The 17,644-nt window shown below is 41.2% G+C and overlaps 1 protein-coding gene across 1 annotated transcript in view; it reads right to left on the bottom strand.

The window, feature by feature from the left end:
* The window catches only part of LOC147725226 (vomeronasal type-2 receptor 116-like), a 43,084-nt gene extending 30,652 nt beyond the window's left edge, over positions 1 to 12,432 (bottom strand). The window contains exons 1-2 of the mRNA XM_086967140.1: positions 12,223 to 12,432; positions 2,316 to 2,439 (exon numbers count right to left, since the gene is read on the bottom strand). Coding sequence (XP_086823266.1) covers positions 2,316 to 2,439; positions 12,223 to 12,432 — 334 coding nt within the window. The remainder of the gene's footprint in view (positions 1 to 2,315; positions 2,440 to 12,222) is intronic.
* Positions 12,433 to 17,644: the final 5,212 nt, after the last annotated feature.

The raw sequence follows: 17,644 nt of genomic DNA, 5'->3' as shown, positions 1-17,644 counted from the left end.
GTAGGCCACTTTGGTTCCTGGGTAGTAGTTGCTCTCTTCTTGCTACCATACAGGAAGTTCATATGGAAAGACTAATGATGTTTGAAAACTCAAATATACAAAGTGAAGGAGTTACCAAAAATGGAATGCAACTTCTACCTGTTGAAATGGAACAACATCAAGCCACAACTGAAACCAAGATTTTAATTTGGTCAAATACCAATGTCTATGTGAATATGTATTGAAGCAAGTAATCTGCCATTTTCACAAAAGCTGCTGAGCTACCACAGATAGATCGGACTGTGTATGGCTACTTCATTAACTTTGACAATTTCTAATCAGATCTAAGTGAACCTGAGACACGGCCACCACCTCTTCACCACAAGCAACAAATTTGTGAGTAGTACCTTTAGCTGAAAAATACTTTTTTTGCTCATTCCTGGCTTCAGCTATTGCTTGCAATTGGTCTATTTTTCCTAATAATTTGGATTGGTTTAGTCATTGTTTTTTTATTGCTCATAAATTGGCATTATCACCCAGAACGCTCTACAGTGGAATATATGAACTTGGTTAGAAACCGCATCCATCATCACACCGTGAACAAAGGAACCTGTCCTTAGTGAACATTACAGCAGTTCCAGTTCCTGAAGAAATAGGTTGGGATAGAGTTCCCTATGATGTGTATGTTCCTGCTGCACTTTTAAAAATTCCACACTTGTTTAAATTTCTTTTAATTATTTCATCACCTCTAGTACTGTCTCTGATTAATAAGACATTGAAACTGTGCCTACTACAATGTCTGATTTAGAACAATCTGCTGCATGTTCACAGGATGAATTGTATGATGACATCTAATTTTGATACCATGTTTTGTTACCAACAATATGGTCAACATTTTTTGCACAAAGCTTGTATCCCACATAATGTTTTCACTTACCATCAATGGGGACATTGCCCAACATCAACAAAAGTTAGTACTACAACGTTTGCACAGAAGATTGCTTATTTGTCTGGGTTTAACACTTCAGTCCAGGCCTCCTATTACTATAGGCTTGCACCGACATCTCCAAAGAAAAACATGCTCACTAACAATAAGCTGAAATACTCTGCTCCCTCTATTTCCCAACTGTCTTTACAAGTGTTCGACTGTTGGAGGGACACCACTACATTTAGTAGTACTGACATTAGGAATCCTAACATTACTACTACTAAATGCCTTTTGTGAATAACAAAAGTCATAAAGTTAGGATTTTGTCTCAGATTACTTTCAGGCCTATAATCTGTATCGGGGAATAAAGATTGACTGGTTGAAGGAATTGAAGCCTTATTTAGAGCATGCCTCATTCCAAGTCAGATAATTTCCCTGACCTAGACTGTGCAACTATATTTTATTCTTGGCTTAGCCAGGATTAAGGATTTGAACAAACCTCTGATTATCTCACCCACTCACTTGAGGGATGGCAAAATTATATGATACACAGCCAGGTTACGTTAGACACGTTGATGCATAATGGCTTTTACAATTTATCAGACCTCAATTGGAAGGGAAGGCTGGTCTAGACTATCAACAAAAATAAGTGTCAGTCAAGATTTAGGGGTCCCACCGAAGGGTTTAGTAACCATGACCCACGCTAAGTACAATCAGAACACTTGGGGTGGTGATATCGTACAGTGTCGGGAAATTATGCCTAGAGTGGCTAAAACTTTGACATTGTCTCAGGTGAAACCACACTTGTCCCTTTTACCATACAACATGGATCTTAGGGATTTTTTGGTAGGTCCCCAGAACCCATGTCGTAAGCGCTTCGTGTATGTGGTACTCTCCAGTCCTGTCTTCGGATTGAGAGACAAGAAAAATATTACAAATCCTGAAATAAGTAAAATGCTCCGCTGGTTTGGCACCATACGATTGTGGCCCTGATATTAATTAGAATTTTTTTTGTATCCAAGATATCTCTTACACAATAGTGCTTCATTGCAGTTAATCACACATAATCTAAAGCCACAAGAGGGATATGTTTGCATATAATATTTATGCCACAATATGTATGTTAGATGATATTATCAGGCATGAATTTCCCTTAGACAACACGCCCACTTCAACTCCTACTAAATAATATTGACACAAGAGCTAGCAAAATACCTACCTACTCAGTTCATTAGTTAAGAATTCTAACAGCTAAATTTGTACATGCATGTGTTCCTTTTACTGTGTCAGTATTTTTGAGATATTCTTCCAAGTGCTAAACAATTCATTCTTTGAAAAAATAACTGCTCATATGTGTACTTTGCACAACTGTGCTCAGGTCTGTAAGAAGTATAAAGTATTGTCTCACCAGTCCTGTTTGAAAACTCCCCTTCGGCACATGGCACACAGTTGAAACAGCAGATGGGTCTCCCTATAATTGGAGCCTTTCGGTACCCAGGGAGACAGCTCTGAGTACAGACAGAGCGAGGAACCTGTAGGGAAAGAGGAAATAAAAGAAGAGATGAGATTTGATGAAAAATCTGAGCTGAAGGCCCAGGAGTGGCTCTGACTGAAGACAGAGTGTGGAATCTGTGAAGAAAAGGGGAATACATGAGAGATCAGATGTTAAGTCTGAACTGAGGGACGAATGAATGTTTTCACAGTCAACAGATCGAGGAATATTTGGGGAAAGAGGGAAGTCTGAGCTGAGGGCCCAGGGGGCAGCACTCACTGTAGATAGAGTGAGGAATCTTTGAAGGAAGAAGGAAAAGGGGACTGTGTTATATTTTATATCGGTACCCTCTTATAGGTTCAGGGAACATCGTACACATTCCCTACATCAGCTCCGGTTATTTCATATGTACGAGCCCTATAAGGACATAACTCCAAATAAGGACAGAATGCCTTGCAAGGACATCACGCCTTATAAGGTTTGCTACCTTTTATTGACTAAACCTTTCACCTAGTTCTATGACTAGGGTGGGATCTGCCCGATCGATATTGCTAAGACGTCATCCTTAGCACATATGAATAATTGATGAGTACACTCTCCAGAAGGTATACTTCACCACTCCCATCGATGCACAAGGTTTAATCCCCAACGTCATCCTCATACTGAACAATGGGCAACATACGCACATGGGCTGTGTAAATACAGCATTTCTTCCTATCAGTAGGCAGGAGGCAATCAAGAATTCATGGCCGACACACTTACCAGAGATGCTGCGGCTCCGGCATGCCATCGCTCCAGCTGACAATGGTCTGACGATCCCTTATGGGGTGTTCAGCTCAATTTCAGGATGAAGTCCCACACTCTCACTATTCAGGTATAGGGGTTTGACTAAAGCCTAGCAAGATTCTTGGCTCTTAGGCTTTCAGGCTCTATAGCACCTACTCACATGCTAGGTACAGTTAAGTACATCTAAACAGGCATCTTGGGAGTACGTACTTTTTTCATAAATGCATTCTATATTTATCTATGTGTTCATGACTATTGCAAAATTGTAGAACAATACTATTTTTTTTAATTCACTGTACTGCTGGTTCTATATCTCTGCTACTGTGTCACAGTTGTAGCAGAGCACTTATTTTACATGAGAAGAACAACAGTACAATACATTATTATTGTAAACACGCCAGACTGTTTCTTCTGTGTATCTCTCAGAGAGCAAAACAAGTAAGCATGAGTGACTGGGTCAAAAGTAGTATATTGTTTTCACAAGTCTGAGGTTATTGTGTTCTAAGGTTGCCAAAAACAAATCTCTCTGATAACAGGATATTCTAGTGGCACTACGAGCTAGCTAGTGCGAAAACATAAGCTGACATATTTGATGGGGGTTACCACCAAGTCCACAGTATATGTTACCTGTAAGCAGTGTTGGTCCTGCATGAAATGATACTATTGGAACTAAACTACAACTGAGATTAGATGTAAAAACTGAGCCAAGGGCCGAGAGTCTCCAACACATACGAAGACAGGACACTTCAAATCTCACAGTATGAACAGGTTTCATTGTGTTCCTTTATAAGTTATTAGCTGAATGCACCAAGTGTTGAGAAGAAATATTACCATGTTAAAAGAATGGAATGAGGGTGATAATATATCCCTATGTGGCAGTTTCTGTTCAGAAAAAAGGAAAACTGAACAAGCATTTATCAGAATGATTCAGAGAACTCTTGAATGTGATCTGTGGGCTATTTAAAGGTTGGATTGACAAGTGAGTATCTATTTTGGTGAAGGCCACATCCTCAGTGCTAAATGAATACTAAGGATGTGATATTTATGGCTTGGTACCTACTGTGGAGCTATGCCCAGATACCACGCTCCTTCCACACACATGAATTTTTGACCAGCAGCAAAATCTCATCTGATGCAGGAAAAAGGTTTTGAATTTGTATGATGTCAGTGTTTATCCCAAAATCCAATCCACACACTGAACATGTTGAATTACAAGAGAATGAATAGTTCCTGAAGAACAAGGTGGGACTCCCACAGTTAGCCCCCCTGGGAGACAGAGATGTAGGCTTTAAACCCTACTTCGTACTCTGTCACTGAGGTTGGTAGTGAAAGCCTGCTTGGTACCAGAGATGCTACAGAAGGAGGCGGTGGATTACAGGAATAGAGACTCGTGTGTCTCCATGACAAGCAAAAGCTTCATTCACCTGCTACTGTCCCTTCCTTAGTTGTTAAATATCTAGACAGTGCATGCCATGTTCTTTTGTCGCTGACCGTCAGGATCGAGCATACTGTCATCTCTTTGTTTACTTGGGTCTCAGCAGCAATAAGAGCCTCCCGTTGTGACTCACAGCTGAGGGTCTATGTTCCCGCTCAGGGAGCATTGTGTGTGTTTCTTCTATGTGGTCTAATACATATTGTCTAGAACAGGATACTCTCCATCTCAAAGATGAGACAACTCATTTTCAATCCTAAGGAAGTGTGGTGGACTACATACTATAATGTGTGGTACTCTATCCTGTTCTGATCCAACCCCACTTGCTTTTTGTTCTGTATATTTGTGTTTCAGCTGCAGATGGCAAGGAGTTCACAAACTAAGGTCTTGCAGACCTCCTGTCCTATACTCAGCTGACCGAGTCATTGGTTGTTTAGACAGTGTGTTAACTGTGTTATTTTTCCAGATCTCGGTCATGCACCACCCGCCTAAAACCCTTCCCGTTTTAGAACCATCTCCTGAATAGTTACTCGGTGCAAAGAGGTCTGTATTATACATCTGCACTCGGGTAGTCAAAAGGAAGCCGAGCTTTGTACGAAGACAACAGCACAATGCAGTCAAAACGTGATAGTTTAGTGTTTCCTAAATTAGAGAAGTGTTGTGGAGCAGCCCCTAGGTGTATAGATGGAAAAGGTTGGTATACTGTCCCTCACTCAAACTTTACATACACAGATCAATGACTGTAAAACCTATGGTTTAGCATTTATGTATATATATTGGGCCTCATTTATGAAGCTGTGCGTCACTTTTACGCCGCCGGTGTGTCACTTTTTATGACGCACCTGTGGCGTAAAAAATGCGCCTTGTTGCGGCATATTTACAAAGTGACGCATCTAGGTAGACGAGTCACTTTGTAAACCCCTGCGCCACATTATACCTGCGCCAGGTATAATGTATGCAAGGGGGGCGTATTGACGCAAGGAAGGGTCGTAGAAGTGACACAGTGAAATCTATGAGATTTCACTGCGTCACTTTTAGGACGCCGTTGCGTCAAAATCTTGCGCCTGCCTCACAGCAGGCGTAAGGCTGACGCAGGCCCTTTCACATGGGGCTTGCCCCATATGAAAGGATGCATTGCTGGAGTTGCGTCACTTTTGTGACACACTCCAACAATGCGTCACTTTTGCTCTTACACATACGTCAGAAATACTGACGTATCTGTAACTCCTTGCGACATGATGCGTCATATAACAAATATGACGCATCAGGAATGTCGCAAGGAGTGCGCACTGAGAAGTGACGCATCGCTGCTTTCTCATAAATGAGGCCCATGGTGTTTTTCTAATACAAACCTAGCAAGATGACAGGATCTAAGACAATCATAAAGTCAATGATTGGCAGGAAGCCAGTTGATGGATGGTTATTGCATTGTGATGTAATATTCTTTAACCCCTTCGCTGCGGCGGCTATTCCGCTGCAGCTCTAAAGGGGCGGGGCGGCCGTGCGGCGGCCGCATGCTGGTGACGGAGCCGCTCCGTCACCAGCCGCGTTTGAGCTATGCTGGTGACGGAGCGGTTCCGTCATGACCCGCCCCACTCATTAGAACGTCCGCGCAGGCGCGAAATCAGCGCCGCGCAGGCGCGGCGGCTGGGCCATGACGGAACCGCTCCGTCATCAGCACAGCTCAACTGTAGCTGATGACGGAGCGGTTCCGTCATCAGCAGGGGAGGGGTTAAAGAGGGATGTTTCAACCCTTCCTAGCAGCGTTGGGATGGTACTTAAGAAAATGGGGATATTGTTCCAGATGATGTGTGCATAGACACAACATGACTGCTTCAATTTATTTTTTATTTTTAATCTTCTTAACCACATCAATGCTAAGGCAATTTGCCCCTGGTGCTCATCTTTTTCAATTCCCATTGTTCATGACGAGCTCAGCTCGTCATGAGCACACGACCAGTGTACTGCATGACGAGCTGAGCTCGTCATGAGCAGCGAAGGGGTTAATCTGTGATGTAATTGTATGCTGGCTGTGAGTATGTCAAGATTGACCAGAGATTGTGAGCTTCAAGAAAAGCAGGGGTGCTGGTTGTGAAGGGATTAGAAATTACCCCGATTTTTTGGTTGAAGGTTGTACAAAGAGACAAGGGGGGGCAGTGGAGTTCATCGAGAATGGGGCTGATCATATTTCTTCATATTTCTGCATGGCCTGGATAAGCTGTGCTGCGAGGTGTCGGACGTCCTTAAGGGGTGCCCGTGTGGAGTCTGAGAGGTCAGGAGCATGGTGTTGGCCTGCTCCAGATGTGTACGAGGGCTTGAACAGCAGTTTTAAAGTTACTGCAATTTCTTTAGAAAAGAAAGCTGGTACCAAAACATGTTTTCTTGGAATGTGTTCCTTGAGCGCGAAGTTGGTGTCTAGGGAGCATCTAAGTTACTTGTCATTCGGTAAAAATTGGGTTTCGAAGTCATCAAGGTTTATGTCCATGTTCATGTCATGGAGCCAGGGACTGCTTCATGTGTGTAATTCTTTGTAAATAGCAGAATCTCTGTCAGGGATGGGTTGATATACTGGTTGGGGCGGGACATTCATGTCTTGATGATGTGAAGGCATTATTTGAGATGTTGGATGTCTGAAGAAGAGGAAACGTTCAAGTAGATCTGGTTCACAATAGTCTATTGTAAAATCTCTGAACCACATTTCTGGTGATCACTTTCAATAGTATGCCTTTGAGGGGTGCGCAGTTTTTTTTTGTGTTATAGATTTTAGTATTTTCGTATGTATTTTATATGTATGTTTAAAAAAAATCATTTTTAAAGATATGTATTAAATGTTTAGAAAGTAGTAATTTTTTAAAGGAAATTTTGTGTTTTAGTAACAGAGCGGGTTGTTGGTTAGCAAGGGAATAGGGTTAATTAATATGTTTTTATTTATTGTTATTGATTGTTAATTTATTGGTAATCAATTTATATTAATTGGTTAATTTATAAGTATATTAATTATAATTAAATTAATATTAATATAATGTTCATTTATTGTTATTGATAATTAATGTATTGTAAATTAATTATTACATGATAATTAATTATGATTAATTGAATAATTGGTAATTAAATGAAATATGTTATTTTTAATGTGTATCGGGTTGTGGGTGAATAGGCGAAAAGGGTGGAAAGTAATTTAAATATAATTAATTAATTAATATGTGTTTGTTTATTGTTATTGGTTATTAATGTGTTGCTAATTAATTATTAATTTATAATCAACGTTTATTAATTGGTTAATTAAAACTTATATTAATGATAATTACTATTTTTATTTGTTATTTATTGTTATTGTTAATTAATTTATTGTCAATTTAATATTATTTGGTAATTAATTTATATTATTACATTAATTGTATTTTTTTTATGTGTTCAGCCTTGTGTGTTTATAGGGTATATGATGGAAAGCAATTTAATGTTATTTGAGCAAATACTCATTTAATTCAATAGGTCGTTATAAAGAATAATTTAGTTAAATAATTATTAATATATTATTTAATTAAAAACATTTTTTTTTATTGTGTTAATTTAATACTTTTGCAATCCTACATTTTCCAAACTGCTGCATTCACTGGAGTATGAATAGTAATGTTAACTCCTATGCTAGCCAATACTTTCCCTACTGTTGCACTCACTCGAGTGGGAATAGTAGTTTTTACCCCTCTGCTATCCAACCATTTCCCTACTGTTTCACTCACTGGAGTGGGAATAGTAATTTTAACTCCTACGCTATCCAACACTTTCACTACTATTGCACTCACTGGGGAGGGAAATGTCATCAGTGATGTCATGAGTGATGTCACTGACCATGTCAATGTCAGGAGTGAAGTAATATGTGACGTCATCAGCAGTGCATTGCGGGCGCGCAAGTTATAGTTAGCTGAACTAACTATAACAGGGAAAGTTCTATGGTTTTGTACGAGTGAAATGTCCAACTATCTATAACGCCCCTGAAACCTATGTTTTTTCAGTGAATTTCTAAGGTTTTTTAACTCTTAATTCCTAACTATAACATGCCTGAAACCTATGTTTTTTCAGAGAATTTCTAAGGTTTTTTAAATGCTAATTCCTAACTATAATGTGCCTGAAACCCATGTTTTTTTTGTGAATTTCAAAGGTTTTTTAAATGCTTATTCCTAACTTTAACGTGCCTGAAACCTATGGTTTTTTCAGTTAATTTCTAAGGTTTTTGAAATGCTAATTCCTAACTATAACATGCCTGAAACCTATAGTTATTTCAGTGAATTTCAAAGGTTTTTTAAATGCTAGTTTCTAACTATGCCTACAAAGGTACGACGTGAAGAAAGAAGAAAAAACACACAGAAAGAAGAAAAAGAAATGCATAATGAAGCAACAGAAGTCCTCAAAGACTAAGAAAAGTACAGGAAGAAGGAAGACTTGCAGAAAGAACAAACAGAGAAGCAGAAAGAGGCCGTGTTGCTAAATCATCCTGTACCCCCAACTTTTTCAGATGGGTACTGGTGGTAAATGCCTCTGACTAACCAGTCCTTGAGCCAGTGCTATTCTAAAAGACACTTAGAATACAGTTAAACCACCTACATACACTAGGGAACACTATGAGTTGGGCTACCCCTGTGATTAGAAGGACCTAGTATATAATAGGGCAGGGGGATTAAAACTACCTCTTAAAATGTGCCACGGGGCGCGTTTGCACACTGGTGTAGGGAGGCCCCCCTCCTGAGGTGACATGTGTGCAAATATGCCCTGCAACATGTTTTAATTTGGGGGATTAAGTCCCCTTGAATTCTGAGGGTCCCTGGGGTCGACCTAGCCCACTAGGAATCCTCCAGTAAGCGCCACAGAGCTCCGTTGCAGAGAGGTGTAAAAAAGGGCACAGCCTGGACCACCTCTCTGCAATGCAGTGCAGTGGCGGTTACTGGAAGCACCTGGTGGGCTAGTAGGCCCCCAGGGTCCCTCAAAATTGAAGGGGAATTATTTCCCCAACTTAAAATGCGCCACAGGGCATGTTTGCACACGTCACCTCAGGCCCCGTCCTCTCCCTCCCCCACTGTGTAAACACGCCATGTAGCCATTTTAAGTAGAGAGATTAAGTCCCCTTGAATCCTGAGGGTCCCTAGGGTCAAATTAGCCCGCTAGATACTCCAGTAAGTGCCATTGCAGAAAGGTGTAAAAAGGGGCACAGCCTGCACCACCTCTCTGCAACACAGCGCAGTGGCTGTAACTGGAAACACCTGGTGGGCTAGTTGACCCCATGGGGCCTCAAAATTGAAGGGGAATTATTTCCCCAACTTAAAACGTGCCACAGGGCGTGTTTGCACACGTCACCTCAGGCCCCGTCCCCTCCCTTTATCACTGTGTAAATGTGCCCTGTGTCCGTTCTAAGTTGGGAAATTAAGTCCCCATGAATCCTTAGGGTACCTAGGGTCAAACTAGCCCACTAGGACCTAAAGTAATGCCACTGAGCTGCTTTGCAGGGAGCCCCCAGGGGACTTCAGGATTGAAGAGGAATTAATTCCCCAACTTGAAACGCGCCACAGGGCATGTGTGCACACATATCACCTCAGGCCCCGCCCCCTCCTTTCACCACTGTGCAAATGTGCCCGTGATGTGTTTTAAGTGTGGGGATTAAGTCCCCTTGAATCCTGAGTGTCCTTGGGGGAGGTGTAAAAAGGGCCGTGGCCTCAGAACACCTCTATGCAACGTAGCCCCATGGCACATACTGGAGGTTCCTGGAGGGCTAGTTGGCCCCCAGGGACCCCCAGTATTCAATGGGAATTCGTTCCCCATCTCAAACGCACCAGGGGGCGCGTTTGCAGAATGCGGAAAAGAGGGGGAGTGGCCTCTGGAGCAATGCCGGTCTTTTATTGTATTTATTTCTTCAAGAAGGGATGCTGTGTTGCCCTCCTTCTTTTTCTAATTTATTGGCCCTGGGGACCCCATCCCCCAGGGCCTGCCCCCTAAAAAAAATTTAAATAAAAAAATTTGGAAGGGGACCACATGGCCCTCCTCCCGAGGTCTTAATCGGCCCTGCATTGCCCCCCTGCTCAGGCCTACTATGGCCCCAGGGACCCCATACCCGGGCCAGCCTTTGGTTTTTTATTATTTTTTTTTTTAATGATTTGGGGAGGGGGGGCCGTGTGGCCCCCCTCCCGGGCCACTTGTAGCTCGGGGACCCCATACTCAGGGGCTGGCCCTCTCCGTTGGGGCCATGGGGGGTCCCCCCACGGTCCCACTGGCTTCCCGCGTCCCTTGGAAGCCGTCGGAAGCTAAGATACAGCCCCTCATGTGAAAAAGTTATTTGGTTTGCATTTTGAAAGAGAGAGCAGGTTTCCCCATCTTGTGCATCAGTTCTACCGATAGACAAGATGGCTGCCAACACTTGCTGGTTTGGAGTGTTGACAGCCAATTAATATGAAGCTTGTGATGGAGAGGGGGCGCACAGGGTGTGCACTGGGTGCGCACATCCACCGAGGCCATAGACATCACTATCTTTATTCCTTAATTTCTCAAAAACTACGGAACCGATTTACAACATTTTCTGTAAAGTCACTTTCTGAGCAAAGCAGTACCTTTTTGCAAAATTTGGTGTAATTGCGTTCAGCAGTTTTCGCTATAACAGTGTCTAAAGTTTCCTATGGGAAAATCATTTTTCCATCTTTTTTTTAATTTCTCAGGAACTGCAGAACGGATTTACACCATTTTAAAAAAAGGGTGCTTTCTGAACCAAGGGCTACCTTTTTGCAAAATTTGGTGTAATTCCGTTCAACAGTTTGGGCTGAAATTTCGTAGGGAAATACCATGGGGAAAACGTGTTTTGGGACCCCCTATTTCTCAGCCCCTGCTTGACGAATCACCCCCAAACTTTGAGGATAGAAGCAGACTACAACTGGCCATACATTTCGAGAATTTCGCGAAGATTCGTCAACTGGCACCAAAGTTATTGCTAATAGAATGTTGCGGATTACCTATGGAAAAATAGGTCCTAACTATAACTACCTACTAGCAACCGCCAGTAGGAAATATATATTACATTTTATATATCTATATATGTTTAATTTTTTTAAGTTACATTTATCTATTATAATTGTTAACATTTACAAATAAATTTAAATAACTTTTTTTAAGTTACATTTATTATTTATTTTACATTATTTTCTATATAAAAAATGATATTTTCTTCATGGATATTATTGACAACAATATTTTTTATTATTATGAAGATAGGAAGTTGATATTATTCAGTACGATATTTTTGTTCCGTTACTTTGGTAACTCGATATTGTGGCTGTCGATATTCTATCAGTGATCCACTTACCTTATCAATATTCATGAGGTAGGTGTCAAATTGGGACTGACTGTGATTGGATACCTTTACAGGGATGGAGGCCTGCTGGGACAGCAGACCACAACCTCTGTGATCACTTCTTAAATTAAATCAACTTTTTTTTAAGTGCATCCCATTTTTCTTAAATGAAACAGAACTACATGTATTTCTTAATTTACATTTCTTCTAAAGGTAGCAGTGACTCAATGGACCTCTGCTTTCTTCCACACAAACTGTTTTTCAAAAATCTCACTCACCTGTTGCTGGTTGGGCCCCTCAGAGTGCCATATGATTGAGCTTTGGGTGATTGAAAGCTGGTGACCTGGTGGGGCTAAAATGTCAAAGCTTCCAACCTTGATGCCAGTTATCGATCCATTAGGAAATTTAACCCAGTTTACAATGTCATACTGTGCAGGCATGTCAAAGGATATGCTCTCCCCAGTCGGTGTCTTAAAGTGTGTCTTCATAAGGAACTTGTTCAGCTGTTAAAAGAACAAAATACTCATCAATTAGAGAAGGTGTAGAATCATTGGTTGAAGTAGCTTGTATGTGCAGGAAGAGTTTTAAAGTATGTGACATTTAAAGAAATCAACTCTAATGGAAACACAAATTTGTCAGCACCTTCTAGGGTGCGATATGACCCCACGTGCTTTTGTGCTATAATTTACTGCTGATAACCCCAGATGTCTAGTATCATCCTCCAGCCAATGGAAGTGAGGTACCAGCAGAGGGGTAACAATGTACCCCAAGGTGCAATTGTTTGTATGCGCTGTGGGGTTTGCCCTCTGAGCCTTTGATCACAGCAAAGAAACCAGACCCGGAGCAAGGATGAGAGAGTCTTTGAGGTGTAGGGCCCATGGACCACTTCAAGAGAAGAAATCAGACAGACATACCTGGATGCAAGGAAGCATAAGTCACTGTGTGATGGACGACACACACCAACACAGATACAGGGTACATACTCACGGGACAGTGAAGGACACAAGTTATATATATATGTTCATATGCAAGTGTGTGCACTTGTATGCATGTAGTATTTAAATAACATGATCTGAAGGGTAATAGAGCACTGTACAGCGTGAAACATAAATGTGCTTTCATGGAGGGCTGAACAGATTTTACTTGAGCAGCAGGAAAATCCTGCTGAGTCCCTGATTTACAAATACGCCCCACCCATGGCTGCCACTTGTCTGCCCATGCCGTAGTGTGTGGGGTTCTAAGCCATCCTCCAGTTTACTTTTGGTCACTTTGACTGCACCCCTAGAGTCTGGAGCTCCACTGTGGAAGGAATAACCAACATACAGCAGCATTAGTAGATAAAAGATGATCAGTTCACTGGCGGATAAGCACATGATCAGCAGACAGGTGAATAAGGAAGATTGGTGTAGAGCAGTGGTTCCCAAACTTTCGAATCCTGTGGACCCCCATTGACTCACCACTGGAAGCCGGGGACTCCCAAGCAATTTGTAGGATTTAAATTTCAAACATTAAAAAAGTAAATCAAAAAAAAATAACACGAGTGACCACAAAACAAATACTCGAATTACTAAGTGTTGTAGGGCCATATTTTCAACCCCTATCACCATCGGAACATCACTTTTTGCGATGTTTCCCTGGCGATAGGGGCTTCACCTTATTTACAAGGCAGCGTTAAGCCACTTAACATGGCTTAACGCTGCCTTGTAAATAAGACCCCCTTTCACTTAATGCTTAGCATGAAAGGGGTGGGGAGTGGGTGTTGTGGTGGGCGTTTCCCCAGCAACACCCATTGATTTTGATGCTGCCCCCTATTTACCAGGGCAGCATAAATGCCTTGGTAAGCACAAATTTAAGACCAGGGAAAACCTGCAGATCAACATATTATTTAAAAAAAATTATATTTTGTAACTTCCATGTGTGCTGCATTAAGCAGCACACATAGAAGTGACAAAAGAACATTTCAAGATTTGTTATGTGCAGGAAGGGGGACATTCCTGCACATAAACAATCTTCCCCTGTTAAGTGTAGCACCTGACCAGGGGAAACACAGGGCTGCACCATATTCTTGTAAATATGGTGCAGCTCTGCGTTTCTGAAGTCGCGGAGTGTGTTGTTAAGCCAAGGAGGCTAGCAACATTCTCCACCACTTCTGTTGTATTTATGTATTGAAAGAATTTGCAAGAGAACGAAAAAAGTTAATGGACAGGTTGGCGCTGCATCTCCGTGAATAACTTTTCCATGGTTGGTTTCATTTCGCAGAACGAGGCTCCGGCTCCTGCCAGGGCCAGACTGAAAACCCAACGCAGCCCTGGCAAATGATTTCAAACCAGTACTGATACGGTGCACAATGCAGTGAGTGTGCCTGACCACTACAAAGGGGGCTTTGGGAGGCTCCCCCCCAAAAAAATCTATCATTATATAATGATTTGTATTAGCTTTTAAAGAATAGTAAATGAAGACCTGACTATGCACCAGAGTCCAACAATCTTTCTGGGCGTTCTTCAATGATTCCCCCACAATCACACTCCAACAGTGCCTCTCATCTCTCCTTAGCGCCTCTGTCACATGTATTTCATTTTTTATAGAATCTCTTATACCATTGTAGGATGTCAGAGCACCTTACATCACACACATATAGAGACAGTGAATCATACATGTAAATCAGTGTATAGAAAATGTTACATTATGCAAAGGTGTAGGATTCACATGTCATTCATACTGGCAGGCGTTTTTAAAGAGTGCTTGGTCTGGAGACGCTCAAAGTCAGGATTCAGAGGTTAACAAAGTGGTTAGCATTGATTTTAACAAGAAAAATGTTTTTCCACCCAAGTAAACCTTTTGAGAAAACAACATAAGTCACTAACTTTTACCTTGCAGTTTGCAAGCAGCTGTTTACAGGTCACTGTGCTAGATTGACGATTGTCACTTATGAACTGCACAGTAACTCAAGAATCTCTCAGACAAAAGCAGTAACCCAATGACCTATGCATATAAAATACTGTTTTTTAAAATGCATGGTACACGTTCTTTGCAGTAGGCATATTAACCCTCTGTGCTACATTAGATAAGTCAGAGCTGCCACTGGACAAAACTCTCATCTCTCTCCAGCAGGGAGCAGGGATAACTGATGTCATCTTGACACTTTTATTGTACTTTGAAAACTGCTAATTATGCAAGATACTTTGCAGTGCTTTTTAAACTGCAGCCTGCGGACCCCCTGGGAATGTGTCAGGGACCCATGGGGGTCCGCGGACCACAGTTTGGGAAACACTGGTGTAGAGGAGGCACCACTGGTGACTTTGAAGTGAAGTCCTTATGTCTTTACCAAAGCCTCTCCGGGCAGGCAAGTGGTGTGGATTTGGGTTTAAAAGACTGGGGAGAGTTTCCACTTATTCATTAAATTACAATCTCAAACAGCTGCATATTGCAAGATACGATGTAGCAAGACGTCCATCTGTAATTGTTTTTTTTATTTATTCTTAAATGTTTTATTTGAACAGGTCAACAGTCATAAAAGCTCATCAAAACAGAAGCTATGATTATTATGGTGGTTCACCTTGATGACATACAAGCAGAAGGATTCTGATATTTTAAACCTGGCACAAATAAGCCAAGATAGAAATACAGACAATACATTATTTTACATTGCACACGCCCCAAAGTTTCCCTTTTAGTTTGACCTTAGCTGAAATACTTTTCTCCAAACGCCTCCGAAAGTCTATGAAACTTTGTGTAAGATCTCGACCTTGATGTATGTCTTTTTTCATGTTCCTTGGTTTTATATCATCTGGCCACCATTGCTGGAATGTTGGGATTACTTCCAAGTTTGAAGGATTATTGATCTAGCAATTAAAACAGTTATATATACTTTTTTTTCTGTGCAAATCACCTATAATAATTTTGGGTGCATAACCAAACACCGCTGTCTGGGCCTCTATAGGTTGAGACAGTTCTAAGGTGTGTCAATAGTACTGCTCAATCTCAGCCCACAATTGCTTTATTATTGAGAAACTCCAGATGCCATGGATCCATGAACCCTCAACTTCCATCAAACACCTAAAGTAATTTTCCGGGAATTGGGAGTTCATTTTATGTAGAAAAGCTGGGGGTATGTACACCAGCCACTTGGCATGAAATTGCATCTGTAATGAAAAAAGAAAAGGGTGGGCAGTGCACACCATTTTACTAATTAAGCACAAGTGTTGTTTGAAAAAGATATAAAGAATTTTATCTGAATAGAAATGTTGTAGGTGTGCTAAACGGTGTACGTGGGCTGCCTGTCCTACTCTGGGAATAATTGTGTGAAAATCAAGAGCGCTCTCACTTGATTACCCGTGTGCACCACTGAGAAAATGTCTGTATGATATTCAGCTTTGACCAAATTTAAACATATTCATCCCAAAACAATATATCAATGTATGCAAACAGATGAATGACACAAATTGAATTCAACCTAAATGTGTTATATGCACAGATCACAAAATAATGTCCATGTTCATATCAATTATGGACATTTGACATTGCATGATCAGACAATAAGAATTTGTTTCTGTTCAATCTATACAATTATCACATTTTATGTATGACACCAAAATGTTTAGAAGTAGTCCAATGCATTTCGGCACATCAGTCCCTTCCTCGAGGCCACTGAAATTAAAACACACATATATTTCATGTGAGATGTAAGTCAACAACAAAATAAAATGAGTTTAGAGCTACCAAATTGTAAGAGCCCAGCAAAGGGTGCCGGTCCATTTGTAATATAGGTGCATACCTTAGTTCCCACACCGAGTTGTGAAACAATTAAAACAAGTGAACAGCCCGTACACCGGGTTTACGAAAAACAAAAATTAAAGGATGAAGAAATAACACAAATACAATACAAAAAAGGAGTATGCTCCAAAAGAACCTACAAAAGAACACAAGAGAAACCAAATTAATCCAGAATGGGGTGCAGTTGAAAAAAAATGGCACGGCACCCAAAGGTACCTGAATGCTGCACAAGTATAGCGGTATGCTGTGGAAACACACAGCGCTAAGTACATGAGTGCCACCATAAACTCAATGCGGAATGAAAAGTACACATACCACGCATCTTACCTGTAGTTGTTATCGATGCACGCGAAACAATAACTGCTAAAATCTAAATGAGATAACTGCAAAAAAATCAAAAACACTGAGTGTCCTAAATACCACTGCTTCTGTGTGATGTTGTTCCAGTAAAAAAAAAGACGCTTACCAGCAGAAAGCTCAAAGGTCCCTGAAACTCGTCTAGAATTCCAAAATAGCTGTACAAATCGGTGAAAGATCAACAAAGGCTAAAATTACGCCCACGGACATGAAAGCCAGTCCGTACTTCTAACGGTGAATGTAACGAAAGAAACCTACCACAAAATCTCGGAGGGGCAATCTCTTCTGCTCTGTGCTACAACCGGAATGTTCACAGTGAATGAGCTCCGTGGTGCAAAAAAACGTACGCCAAGCCGGTCATGTGACCAGTAAAACCAAAATAGAACTGGCTGCACTTGGAATAAAGACTCCTCCACGCAGTTCAAGGGGCCACCACGAAACCGGTACACAAAAATAAATACAAAATAAATGGACAGCCACGGCTGTCTCAAACGACGCAACCACTTCATTGAAATTTACAAAACGACTAACGAAACTATGCTGAACCCGCTAAACAGAAAAAATTAAACA

The sequence above is a fragment of the Lissotriton vulgaris genome, chromosome 4_1 (assembly GCF_964263255.1).
Source record: "Lissotriton vulgaris chromosome 4_1, aLisVul1.2, whole genome shotgun sequence".
In the NCBI taxonomy this organism is placed as follows: Eukaryota; Metazoa; Chordata; class Amphibia; order Caudata; family Salamandridae; genus Lissotriton; species Lissotriton vulgaris.
The sequence above is the reverse complement of the archived record's forward strand: the minus strand, read 5'-3'. Positions and strand labels throughout refer to the sequence as shown.